General features: G+C 38.5%; 1 protein-coding gene across 8 annotated transcripts in view; it reads right to left on the bottom strand.

The window, feature by feature from the left end:
* NR3C1 (nuclear receptor subfamily 3 group C member 1) overlaps positions 1-14,689 on the bottom strand; it is a 124,133-nt gene that overhangs the window by 33,176 nt on the left and 76,268 nt on the right. For 5 of the 8 annotated variants that reach the window (XM_032627445.1, XM_032627444.1, XM_032627443.1 and 2 more), the window contains exon 3: positions 175-341. In XM_032627445.1, coding sequence (XP_032483336.1) covers positions 175-341 — 167 coding nt within the window. The remainder of the gene's footprint in view (positions 1-174; positions 342-14,689) is intronic. The other 3 variants (XM_032627451.1, XM_032627450.1, XM_032627448.1) reach the window with 1 other exon arrangement.

Here is a 14,689-nt window from a genome sequence, read left to right as displayed (position 1 = left end):
ATTCTAGTTTGTTTTTTAAAGTATCTCTTCCCCACTAGAGCACTTAGGAGCTACCCTCCTCCCCCTGCTTTTACTGACTTCTAGCCTTAATGGGCTTTGCATATAATAGAAATTTCAGAATCCACTCTGAGAAATAGGAACCAGAGAAATAATAAAACTCTTCAAAACACACACTACCTTCCACTGCTCTTTTGAAGAATACTTTACAGCTTCCACAAGTTAAGACCCCATAATGACATCCCGAAGCTTCATCAGAGCACACTAGGCAGAGTTTGGGAGGTGGTCCCGTTGCTGCTGAGGAGCTGGATGGAGGAGAGCTTACATCTGGTCTCATTCCAGGGCTAAAAAAGGAAGAAAGCAGTGTGACGATTTAACTGTCATGACTGTCACAGAAGTATCAAAATACAGTTCTCTTACCTTCTCACTCCACAGTGAGCATGTTGACACTGAACTCTGGCTTCAAGTACAAGCAAGCATTAAAAAATCCTACTTAGGTATAGTCAAATAACGTTTTATTCTTCTATACAAAATTAAGAGTGAGGTAATTTCTTTTTAAGTATTCCCTGGGAGTTCCTTGGGGTCTGGTGGTTAGGATTTGGTACTTTCACTGCCGTAGTCCAGGTTCAATGTTTGGTCGGGGAACTGAAATCCCAGAAGCCATGGGGCATGGCAAAAAAAAAAAAAAAAGAAAAAAGAAACGTATCCCTTAAAAAGAATGGACTTAGATATTATAATTTTTAGTTGCTTGGGAGTTGTTTATAATCACCTTTACTAAAGTATCATTTACATACAATAACATTAACCATTTATAAGTGTACAATTGATGAGGTTTGTTAAATGGATAATTGTGTAACTACCACCATGATCAAGAGATATAGTATATATTCCATCAACCGCCAAAGATTCCTTAGGACATCATTTTTTTTCCTCAAATTTTAAGATATTGTACAGGGCTCTTTCTAATTTCATTCAAGTCTCATTACAATTCTACCCATTCCTCTGCTTGAGTTAAAATTTCTTACAATATACACATAATTTGTTCTATTGTGCTTTACTTTATTGCACTTAACAGATGCTGCAAAATTGTCAGATGGTTAGTATTTTTTAGCAACAAAGTATTTTTTTTAAGTTTTATTTTATATTTTATACAGCACGTTCTTATTAGTTATCTATTTTATCCATATTAGTGTATACATGTCAATCCCAATCTCCCAGTTCATCACACCACCCCCACCACCACTTTCCCCGCTTGGTGCCCATAGGTTTGTTCTCTACATCTGTGTCTCTATTTCAGCCCTGCAAACCGGTTCATCTGTACCATTTTTCTAGGTTCCACATATATGCATTAATCTACGATATTTTTCTCTTTCTGACTTAGTTCACTCTGTATGACAGTCTCTGGATCCATCCACATCTCTACAAATGACCCAATTTTGTTCCTTTTTATGGCTGAGTAATATTCCATTGTATACATGTACCACATCTTCTTTATCCATTCGTCTGTCGATGGGCATTTAGGTTGCTTCCGTGACCTGGCTATTGTAAATGGTGCTGCAATGAACATTGGGGTGCATGTGTCTTTCTGACTTATGGTTTTCTCTGGGTATATGCCCAACAAAGTATTTTAAAATTAAGGTATGTACATTGCTTTTCAGACACACTGCACACTTAACAGACTATAGTATAGTGTAAACATAACTTTTATATGCACTGGAAAGTGACTTCCTTTATTGCAACATTTTCTTTCTTGCTGTGGTCTGGAACCAAACCAGCAGTATCTCTGAGGTATGACTGTATTAAAGTTTGGTCCAGCATCTCTCATTCCCAATGTCATACTGGCTGAAATGACAGTTGTTTTTTATGACTTAGAAGAGAATGGTGCAGAAACATTACCTCCTACAACTTTCTAGTCTGGCTTGCAGCAAGTAAGACTTTTTTCCAGCACTGGGCTTTCAACAGTAAGGACTATGCTGCCCTCCCCACTCTATGTACATATGCCCTGGAGAAAAAGATGGAAAATGGGAACCTGCTTCTCCTGCTAGGTCTTGTTTTCATTTTGTAGATTTCTCACTACAAAAGATAAATATTCCTTTTCTAATTTGTTGTTCTGAGAATTTTCAAACACTCAAAAGTTGAAAGTATTGTGCAATGGATGTACAGTCTTTACTTATACTCACCAATTCTCAACATTTTGCCACATTTGCTTATAAAGATATATTTTTATAAACCAACGAACGAAACAGGGATCCCTTTAATGCTAGAGGAAAAGTTAACTATAAAACCTTCAATATAGATGATACAGTGGTTTCCAATGTTGTATATTTCTAAGGAATGTTCATCTTACATGCTAACTTTAGAACCAAAACTGTATTGTGTGCTGTATAACTCAAACGAGTTCCTAACCTTTCTAACCTTGTGTAACTAAAAAGAGTCCCTGAAAATAGTTCCTAGAGACTGCTAATTCCTTCTCTGGTCATGTGTTCTTCAAACATATGGATGGTAGCAATCTGTTGATTTTGGAACTTTACACATTAAAAGTGTATTGTTCATCACCTATATATCTCTCCCTGAGATTTTCTTTATCTGCCTATTCTCTAAAAGAGATGGCATTTAGGGATAAATTATTCATAAATAATATTATTAAATCTCAATTACAAATATGCTTAAACTAAATCACAGAGCAAACTGACTTAAGAAATTGTTTGGGTAATTAACATGGTTAGAAATTATATTTATTAAGTAACATCTTTTTGTTATTCTGTTTTTGGAATAAAAGTTAAAAGTTGGACTTCCCTGGTGGCATAGTGGTTAAGCATCCGCCTGCCAACGCAGGGGACACGGGTTTGAGCCCTGGTCCAGGAAGATCCCACATGCCACGGAGCAACTAAGCCCGTGCGCCACAACTACTGAGCCTGTGCTCTAGAGGCCGTGAACCACAACTACTGAAGCCCGCGCGCCTAGAGCCAGTGCTCTGCAGCGAGAAGCCACCGCAATGAGAAGTCCGTGCACCGCAACGAAGAGTAGCCCCCGCCCAGCAACGAAGACCCAGCACAGCCAAACATTTTAAATAAATAAATATTTAAAGAGTTAAAGTTGATTGTAGAATGACAATTTGTTTTGTAAATGTCACTTTAAATAGTTAGGTCGATAAACTCCAAAGCTCCCCCTGAATTCTGTCCTCAAACGAAGCTAGCCAACCCTATGTTTATCTAGATGCTTAGCGACTGACAGCATTCCCACCACTCCAGTTCTGGGAATAGGCCCCAGGGTTTCATATTGTTCTCTGAACACTGTCAAGGAGAATTTCTGGATGCTTCTGTATCACAAGGCATTGATCCCCTGCTAGATTTGGGAGAGTGTACTGAGTGCATATTGAAAGCCTACAATGGAAGAGAATAACCTGAAATGACTCTGCTGTAGGTCTGGCACGAACCATCCTTGATTAATGGAAACTTGTGACTAATGTAGCTGAGCTGCTCTGGGCCAGAGTTTTACAGAGAAGTAGGAAGGTCTTGGAGTGAGTGAACAGAGCAATGTGTTAGGGAAGCAAAAAATTCCTTGGCTTCTGTTCTGAAGATGCTCCTATTCCTGCTCAGCCAATCTCTGTCATCTGACATCTATTTTTAGGGACCATCCAGTTGTTTATATATTTAGTTTATGGAAAGTAAGTGCAATATTTATTGATTTGAAAGGTTAACTCTACAGTGTTCCCTCAACTAATTTTATATATATATATACATATATATACACACAGACACAGAAATACATATTAAAAATGTTTAAACAGTACTTTGGTAGTATTTTATAGTATTAAAACACTTTCATGAATAGAATCTCATCTGTCCTCTCAACAACCCTGTGAAAAGGATGCCATCACCTCTAGATGAGGTCACGCAGTTGTTGGAGGTTGATCAGGGAGCCTGTTTGTGGTCAAATTGACATGTTTCAGATCCCAGTTCTACCATTTCAAAGGTAGGTATCTACTACTTTGAACCTCTGTTTTCTCACAAGTAAACTCGAAGGACATCACCTGTGTGTGTGTTGTGAAAACAAAAGAACACACAGAAAGTCTAGCACATAGTTCCTCCCTCCAGCAGGCACCTGATAAATGTTCATTCTTTTCTCTTTCAGGAAAACAAGATTTTATGAGAAAGCCTGATATAAGTATTATGTAAGTAGTATTAAGTCTAAAATCTAGGACAGTATTCCCAAATTCTCAGTTATAATTAGAGCACATGCAAAACACGTTCAGGCCACTCAACTGTGAGCTAGAGATGGCAAACAAGAGAGAAAGTTAAAACTAAATGAACAGGGCTTCCCTGGTGGCACAGTGGTTGAGTCCTCCTGCCAATGCAGGGGACACAGGTTTGAGCCCTGGTCCGAGAAGATCTCATAAGCCGCGGAGCAACTAAGCCCACGCGCCACAACTGCTGAGCCTGCACTCTAGAGCCCGTGAGCCACAACTACTGAAGCCCATGCACCTAGAGCCCGTGCTCTGCAACAAGAGAAGCCACCGCAATGAGAAGCCTGTGCACTGCAATGAAAAGTAGCCCCTGCTCGCCGCAACTAGAGATAGCCCGCGCGCAGCAATGAAGACCCAACGCAGACATAAAAAAAAAAAGAAAAAAAAAACTACATGAACAAATGGACTGATCAAATCTGCAACTAAGAATCTGGAACTTAAGTCAGGCCTTCGGCATCCCTTCCGGCAGTCATTCTAGGCTACATCAGATAAAAACTAAATACACGGAAAGCTGCTAAGTGTACCACTGACATCAATGGAAAAAAAATCAGTTTTTGTCACACAAATATGAGCACTATGATGGCCTATAGTGAACCCCACTGGGAGAAATGAATGAACACAAAATGTTATTCAATTGCAACTGTGACCCTATGATACTGCTAAAAGGGCGGGGGTTCAACAAAATGGTTAGAACTCAAAGGAAAACCATATGGAATCATCATCTTTTAATAAGGATACATGACAACAAGAAAGAAAAAGCACACCATAATAAGACTGCATATTACACGCCCCCCACCCTTTTTTTTTTTTGCGGTACGCGGGCCTCTCACTGTCGTGGCCTCTCCCATTGCGGAGCACAGGCTCCGGACGTGCAGGCTCAGTGGCCATGGCTCACGGGCGGAGCGCCCAGCCGCTCCGCGGCATGTGGGATCTTCCCGGACCGGGGCATGAACCTGTGTCCCCTGCACTGGCAGGCGGACTCTCAACCATTGCACCACCAGGGAAGCTCTACACCCGCTTTTGAACAGAAAAGCTGAATTGTCCTGGTCTTTTGCTCAGTGTGTGTTTACAGCTGTGTCAAACAAACATTCTGAAGATGCTAAGAGGTTCTATTATGAACTGACTGTATCCAGAGTGCTTTCTTTTAAGTGAAGAGTGGAAATAACAAAATGTGTTGTTTCAGGTGAATACTTGAATGCTGTCTCCCACTCAAAATGGAAAGTGTGCTGGACATCAAGTTATTCCTGAGGCTACTGAGTTTACATTAGAGAGAGAAAAGATACGTATAAAGCAGGTTTTTCTATTTAATTTTCTTGCAAGAAAGGCAGTTGATGAAAGGAGGATCACGGATGGATGGAAGTTACACACACCTTGAGAAACATGTAAAACGTGCAGGTAAATGACACCCTTTCAGCACATGGTTCCTGGTATCTGAATGCCAGGCACTGTGAGGATACACAGGTCATATCATACATGAAAATGTGTTACTGAAATGACAGTGGACCTAGAAACTTTGATCTAGGTAGGAGCAGCAGAATACTTTTGGCTGCTTCAGTGTCATGGTAGTACTACTAGGAAGTGATTCAGCTATATATATAGACAAATCTGGACTTACATCCTAGCTCCAGTGCTTTAACAACTGTGTGACAGTGACTAGCTGATAAGCCCTTGACTCTTTTTCCTTATTAGTACCATTTTAGGACCTTCTGTGTAGATTATATATTTGAGTTATATAAAGTAGTGGCACACAACACTTGCTGATCATCAAACAATATGTTTCTCCTTAACCCTCAGGCATTAACTTCTTTTTTCTCCCTCCCCCCAACTTCTCCTTCCTTTCTGGAGGATCCCAAGGAATGAGAAGTGCTTTGAAGAACCTTCTCTGTGAGACAGGGGAAGGTTAATGGTCCTTCAGAAACTTAAGTTCAGGTAATTGTAGATATTCTTTCTTGATTCTGCACCCAAAATCGACAGTTTCGTTTCGTAAACGTTCATGTTGCAATGAGGAATCTAAAACCCTATCAGTGCACTTTTTTGTTATCTATGTTACATTAAATCCACTGGTCTGTCTTGTACTTTGAATGGATCTTTTACCCATGCGTGATTTTGAACTATCATGCATTAGTCATTTGGAAAATACTGGTTCACTAAGTTATGCAGATCTTCCAAATGCTGACACAGTTCATTATACAGTGTAAGAGTTGCATTTGTCCAGCTCACAGTGGCAGATACAAGGTTTCCAAAATTCTGCATTTTGTTTGGGAAACTCTAACTTTTACTGATTGGCAACAAGTACTGTCACTTGTCTTCCTTGAAGCGATAAGCTCACTTCAGTCATCTCTGAGAAAACATTGGCCAAATTCCCAAGGCTGAAAACCCGTAGTTTATCCATCCTATACCATGAAAAACGTAGTTTGTTCAACTCTCAACTTAAAGAAAAGCACATGTAAGACTGTTTGAGACAACCATCAAATACTATATGCAGCATAAGTGCTTTACACAAAATGGATACTAAGACACATACATTAAAGGGTGGAGACTTACGTGAATTAGTGCAGTGTTTCCTCAAAGGTATCTTTAGGTGGAACTGGCTTGCTTTCTTCTTTAACTGTGAGTATACTGCAGTTAAATACAATGACTACTGTACCCTAAGACACCAGCAGTTTTACTCATCATTGGTTTTGGTACCATCAGTGCAAATGTCAACAGAGTGAAAAATGCAAATAAAGACTATGTATTATCATGAAAATAGTTTTGAAAGGAATGGGGACTCCCAGGGGCCCATAGATCACATGTTGAGAACTGCTGTTAAAGAGGATAGTGAGGGCTTTAAGTCAGACATGCTAGAATTCATAGCCTAACTGCAGTGTAGTAGCTTCGTGACCTTTTAATGTCTCTAAATCTCAACTGCCTTATTTCTAAATGGGGACTGTAATGTACTTGGCAAAATGATACAGTATTGCTTACTAAGTGAGAGGCTTTCCCCCACGGAGGAAGGAAGAGAGACGATAAACTACGATAAACCCAAATGGTGTGGTTGGCTTAGCCTTCAATTTAAGTGAACTTAATCAACAATTTTTCAATGAAATGCTAGAAATTCGTTTTGGAAAAAAGCAAAACTGATATTATCTCAGACAGCAAATATTAATTAACATGGGGAAAAATCCTGGAAATAAAGCTGCTACAACTCGATTAATTTTTACCAACTACAAATGGAATAGGTATATTCTCCCTGGCTTACCAGTTTTTGTCCTAATACCATAAAGCAGTGGTTCTCAATCGGGAGCAGTTTTACTCCCCAGGGGACATCTGGCTACCTCTGGAGACGTTTTTGGTTGTCACAACTCGGGAAATGCCACTGGTATCTAGCGAGAAGAGGCTAGGGTGCCGCTAAGCCTCCCACAATGCACAGCAGACAGTCTTCCACAACAAATAATTATCCAGCTTCAATGTCAACAGTGCTGAGGTTAAGAAATCCTTGCTATAAATCTTTAAGCAACATAAAGTGGGGGAAAAAAAACAAAGAAGAAAATTCAACAAGGACCAGAAACTTATTGTAAAGCCTTCTAAACTATCTTTTAAAATGGAGCAACTGCCCTACTGAGGTAGCTGTAAATATTCTTTGATTCAAGACAAGTCCAAAAAGAGATTCAAAACAGAGCTGAGGCCAGGGACTATACAAGTTTAGTGATTAGCTTGAGTTAGTAATTTACTTTTATTTTTCCCTCTAGCACTAGCACTAAGAGGTGATTTTTACACATTAAAGTCACCTGCACTTTTCTTATCTTTGTTCATTAGGAAAAATGTAAATACTCAGCTGCACACACCAGGTGATTGTATTTTCTGACTGCCCATTTATCCCTGCATTAGCTGAAGGATTACTGATTTGTTTGATAATAAGCTATGGAATAGTTTTCAAATCAAATAGAAAAATACTCTGGGGGAAGGCTTTCATAATATTTCTGTTAAATGGTTTTAGCAGAGTGCATTTTATCTTATTTAGCAAGCCAAAAAAAAAAAGAGAGACTGATTAATCTCTTTGCTTTGCATTTGCTGAGCGAGGTTTCTATTGGTTCTAACTTTAGGTGCCTACTAAGACAGTTTCCTCAAACTATGCCTCATTTATACTGACTCATCTTAGGGAGGAGGTTAGAGCACCAACGCCTGTACTGTAAAGCTGTACTGTAGTGTCCAGGAACATTTTCAGTAAAGGATGACTGTTGGAGGAGATGTCTTTTTTTAGATCTCTGAGACACCAATGGCCTGTCATTTAACATCTCTGCACTTAGTTTCCCTGTCTGTAAAATGAAGGTGTTGAATCAATAAACTCCAAAGAAGCGGTCACTATTTCCCAAGGTAGGGGTGGGAAGTAGGCAAGAATATACTTGGGTCTGTGAAAGACTTCTTTGGACCTGTATTTTTATTTATATGAAGAGAGAATATGGTCACCCTATCTATATGCTCCTTTCTTAAAGTCTAATCTAATGTGTTTTCCTCTGTGTTTCTTTCTCTCTGGAAGGATCAGTCCTCAGTCTAGTGACTGTGCTGGGTAACTTAGTTCCTAAGAGATGAAATCTTGTTTCATGTTTTCAGTTCCATTGGCTCAGGCCTGCACTGAGGGACATGAGTTTCAATGAAAGGAGGAGTAATGATGTTCTAGTAACAGAACACTAAGACCAAGAGTAAGTAGCAAGCACAGTGAGGAGAAAACTTTTTTCTTTACATGGTTATTTCTAGAATGAAGACCTGATTTTGTTCTACCTGATGCTTTCTTGCTTCTTAAGAGCACACAAGAATAACTATGATTTAGTACATGCAGATTTATGAATGTGACGTCTTCGAATAAGGCAAGAACAAAATTTTTGAGCTGGAATCTCATTTGTGATTAATTTTTTAAAATGTCCTTTCATGACTTGTTTTTTCTCATATACCAATGTATTTGTAGTTTTACTTGGGTTTTATTTTTAGGGAGTGGGGTGGTAATACCTTGTCTTCCTACAGTGCTATTCAGTAGGTAACTTAGGAGTCAAGTCCCATAGCTGAATGCTGTGGTTATTACAATTATTTGTAATTCCATTATAAGCTTTAATTGGGGCCTGTACCTGCATCTTTTGTATTTTGTACATTCAGTTATTTGGACTTTCGGAGTCCTCTTTGGTTTGTCATGTGTGTCTACTTTGTAGATTTCACCAACTGTGGTCTATTTTGGGTTTGTACTTTAATTTAGAATAGTGTTAAGTTGATGGTTTGTATTTTATTTCATTTCACATTAGTTTGAAGGAAATTATTTAACTTTTGGATTCTGGAATTTTGATCATTTACTGTAATTTGTAATATAACTGCTGTGAAATGCTTGACAAGAAACAAACACTGTGCATTTCCACCTCAACTACAACCACCACGTATTTCTAAATATCTTACTCTGTTCTCAGAGAGAGACCTGACTTCCTCTCACCATACTTAGTAACCCTCAGTACTTAGTTGCCAGTTCCAACCTTTTTCCACATCCTATTTATTATTCCCTATGATGTACCTTTCCCTTTCTGTCCACTCTGCCTCCATCTTAATGCATGTCTTCCCTCACCTCTTGCCTTAACCACTGCAGTGGTTTATACTAAGTAGTCCTCCTCGCTCTGGCTGCTTCTCTTTCCATTATGTCCCCTACAACGCTAAAACTCATTTTTCTCATCGTGATTAAAAATCTCCGAGGTTCTTCCGTGTTAATAAGCAGTTCAAGCCCAACATGGTCCACAATCTGGTTCCTCTTTCTTTCTCCAATTATATGCCTTCCCACTCCTCTACACGAACCATCTGGTTTCTTTAACACCTTAGAGATCCTATATTCTACAAATATTTATTTTTTATTTAGTATTGATTTTATTTATTTGGCTGCGCCGGGTCTTAGTTGTGGCACATGGGATCCTCCCCATCATGTCCGGGATCTTTTTTAGTTGCGGCATGAGGGATCTAGTTCCCTAACCGCAGATCAAACCCAGGGCCTCTGCATTGGGAGCGCAGAGTCCCATCCACTGGACCACCAGGGAAGTCCCTCTACAAGTATTTACGAAGGGACTACTATGTGCCCATTTCCCTCGAAGCTTGTCCTAAGATCTCTTCTTCCAGGCTGGAGTGTCTGCCGTGGCCTTTCTGATCCAAGACAACCTCTAGACTCCCTTAAACACTGCCATGTAGCACTTTCCACATGATATCTCTTGATTTATATTTCCATCAATAATTCCTTTTAGGTAGGGTCCATGTCTTAGGCCTCTTATATCACCAGCATCTTGTTACAGTGTCCAGTATATGTTATTTTATTTAGCTTACTTATATGTTACATCTTTTTATATTCTGCAAAAGAATTTGAGGCAGCTAACGTGTTAACTGTACTAGGGGTACAATCTCATAAACATCTATCACCTCACTACTACTAGGAGCTACTCTGCAAGCTCTTTCTTTATATACATTATCCCCTTTAATCCTCTCCACAAACGTACGAGGTGGGTACTGTTTTCAGTGTTTTACAGATGAGGAAGCAGATTTAGAGAAGCTGACCTGCCTACAGTGACACAAAGTCACTGTAGCCAAGTCAGGATTCAAATGCCTAGCTTTCTGACACCAAAATCAGCGTTCTTAACCAGTATTCCACCTCCCTCACTACAATAAAGTGGCAAAACTGAGAAGATGAGGTAGATCTAGGTCTTCAAATTGAGGGATGAATTGCCTTCTGCTTTGAGGGCTGTGGTTTGATGTCTCAGTGATATACAGCAAAAGGAAGCAAATTCCCTGTGCCTGCTTCCAAACACGATCTGCGAAAGATTTCTGGCCAAATAAGGATTGCCAGAGCAGGTCAAATAGGTAAAAACAATTGCCTTATAATTGTGCGACAGCCTGTGTATCATTTGAAAATTTAGTCAAACTAATGTATATCTCATACCGTACAATTAGCACAATTCCTACTAAGATGTTTATAAAATCAAACAAAATGCAGAACAGCTGTGTCTACATTCATTTTTATTTTAGTATAAAGAACAAAACCCTCAAAACCAACCTGAATTTGGTCTAAAGCCACATACTCCCACCTTCAGTCAAAAGCCAAGACTTGATTCTCAATGAGATTAGATTCTTAAATTAGTATGAGAACTTCCTTACTGATACACATTTCCCTCAGGTTTTGATGACGATGCTCTCACTTCACAGCCTGACTCTTAGATATCCACTGAAACAATTTAAAGGAATAATTTAAAGTATTTATATACAGTGAGAACATTGGTGAACTAGTCCCTAGAAGAGGAAGGAAGAAAGGAATAAGAAATTAGTCTCTGGAATGATGTAAAGGTTACTTATTCCTTTCTTCCCTCCTCTTCTAGGGACGTCTGCAATGCAGGCAGTCAGATGAAAAATTTAAGACTGGGAAGGTTTTCAGGTAGGTGGAACAAACACTCCCATCATAGTAATAATCGTATTGGACACCAATTGGTTGACTTTTAGTTCTACAAACCAAGATCCATGGCTAAGTACTTTAATAAATGTATTATCTCAAATAATCCTTACCACTAGTCCATTTTACAAATGAGAATACAGAAATTAAGCCAGGTGTTTGGCCAGAATCGCATTAGCACAGTCTGGATTTGAATTCAGCACTGTCTGATTCCAGAATCCAGGCTCCTTACCCTCATCACTGTGTTATGTGGCAGGGACCCGCAGGGTAATATCTGTTCAGCTTGACAGAGTTTTTAAAAGAGTGTGTGAGTCATCAAGTAGATAGTCCTGAGGTAAAGGTAAACATCAAAAATAATTTCTGTTTTTCCCTCTTCTGACTATCCTTGTTATCACAATGAAGTAGAAATTATCTATAATTAAAAAGATACAAAAGTATCCTAGTCACTTCCATTTTTCCTTTAGATTCTTGTTATACTGACTTAAGTCTTAAATTAGCATATTCACATTCTACATTATTAAGACAATGTCACACAAGCCATTAAATACTGAGTTAATAACACGGAGACCTCGTATCAAAAATACAAAAATAGAAATAGGAGTGTTTTGCATATTCAAAACACCATTTTTGCCCTTAGAGGAGCTTTGAAGCAGTTACGCCTGACTACCATATTAGACCTTAGAATTTTTTGAAATGCATTTAATTTTGATGAAATATACTACTCCACCAAAGTATCCAGCTGGGGATATACAATGATGTGAATAATTTCTGTATTAGTTTGAAAACTTCATAACACTTAATAGGATACAGCCTTAACTAGAAAGGAGCTGTCTAGCCACACTACCGGTTTTATAGATGGAAGATTTACATCTATTGACTAGAAGAAAATCATGGACATAAATTAACATGTCCACAGATGTCAAGAAGACTGATAGAGCCAAAAAAAAAAAAAAAAAACACAAACACTGTAGTTATTTAATTTAAAAAAGGTGCTAAGGTAGTAGAATTATATATTCAACTGGACTATATAATAACAGCTACCATTTAGCACTTCTTATGTCTTAGGCACCTGATATACTCTGTAATCCTCATTAATAACCTGAAAGCAGATGTTAACCAATCCCATTGTATAGAAGCATAAATTGAAACTCAGAACTTAGAAATTAAAGCTCAACTAGTTAGAGAACTAGTCCCAGGACCCTTTATACAAAATCAATACACAGAAATCTGTTGCATTTCTATACACTAACAATGAAAGATCAGAAGGAGAAATTCAAGAAACTATCCCATTTACCATCACGTCGAAAAGAATAAAATACCTAGGAATAAAACCTACCTAAGAAGGCAAAAGCCCCATACTCGGAAAACCATAAGACACTGATGAAAGAAATCAAAGATGACACAGATGGAAAGATACACCATGGTCTTAACCTGGACGAATTAATATTGTCAAAATGACTGTACTACCCAAGGCAATCTACAGATTCAGTACAATCCCTATCAAATTACCAATGGCATTTTTCACAGAACTAGAACAAAAAAACCTTAAAAATTTGTGTGGAGACACAAAAGACCCTGAATAGCCAAAGCAATCTAGAGAAAGAAAAACAGAGCTGGAGGAATCAGGCACCCTGACTTCAGACTATAGTACAAAGCGAGAGTCACCAAAATAGTATGGTACTGGCACAAAAACAGAAATATAGATCAATGGTACAAGATAGAAAGCCCAGAAATAAACCCACGCACCTATGGTCAATCGATCTATGACAAAGGAGGCAAGACTGTACAATGGAGAAAAGACAGTCTCTTCAATAAGTGGTGCTGGGAAAACTGGACAGCTACATGTAAAAGACTGAAACTAGAACACTCTTTAACACCGTATGCAAAAATAAACTCAAAATGGATTAAAGACCTAAATGTAAGACTGGATACTGTAAAACTCTTAAAGGGAAACATAGGCAGAACAGTCTTTGACATAAATTGCACCAAGATGTTTTTCGATCCATTTCCTAGAGTAGTGGAAATAACAAAAACAAACAAATGGGTCCTAACTAAAATCAAAAGCTTTTGCACAGCCATAAACAAAATGAAAAGACAACCCACAGAATGAGAGAAAATATTTGAAAACGATGTGACCGACAAGGGATTAATTTCCAAAATCTACAAACAGCTCATGAGGCTCAATATCAAAAAACCAAACATTCCAATCGAAACATGGGCAGAAGACCTAAATACACATTTCTCCAAAGAAGACATACAGATGGCCAAGAGGCACATGAAAAGATGCTCAACATCATTAATTATTAGAGAAATGCAAATCAAAACTACAATGAGGTATCACCTCACACCAGTCAAAATGGCCATCATCAAAAAGTCCACAAACAATAAATGCGGAAGAGAGTGTGGAGAGAAGGGATCCCTCCTACAGTGTTGGTGGGAAAGTAAATTGGTGCAGCCACTATGGAGAACAGTGTGGAAGTTCCTTAAAAAACTAAAAATAGAACTACCATATGACCCTGCAATCCCACTCCTGGGCATATATCCAGAGAAAAACATGGTTCAAAAGGATATAGGCACCCTAATGTTCACTGCAGCACTATTTACAATAGCCAAGACATGGAAGCCACCTAAATGTCCATTGACAGAGGAATGGATAAAGAAGATGTGGAACATATATACAATGTCATATTATTCCACTATTAAAAAGAATGAAACAATGCCATGTGCAGCAACATGGATGGACCTAGAGATTATCATACTAAGTGAAGTAAGTCAGAGAAAGACAAATATCTTATGACATCACTTATATGTGGAATCTAAAAAAAAAAAGATATAAATGAACTTATTTACAAAACAGACTCACATACTTAGAGAACGAACTTATGGTTGGGGGCATCGGGGATAGATTAGGAGTTTGGGATTGACGTGCACACTGCTATATTTAAAACAGATTAACAACAAGGACGTACTATATAGCACAGGGAACTCTGCTGAATACTCTGTAATAA

Source organism: Phocoena sinus, chromosome 3, assembly GCF_008692025.1.
Source record: "Phocoena sinus isolate mPhoSin1 chromosome 3, mPhoSin1.pri, whole genome shotgun sequence".
Taxonomy (NCBI): Eukaryota; Metazoa; Chordata; class Mammalia; order Artiodactyla; family Phocoenidae; genus Phocoena; species Phocoena sinus.
The sequence above is the reverse complement of the archived record's forward strand: the minus strand, read 5'-3'. Positions and strand labels throughout refer to the sequence as shown.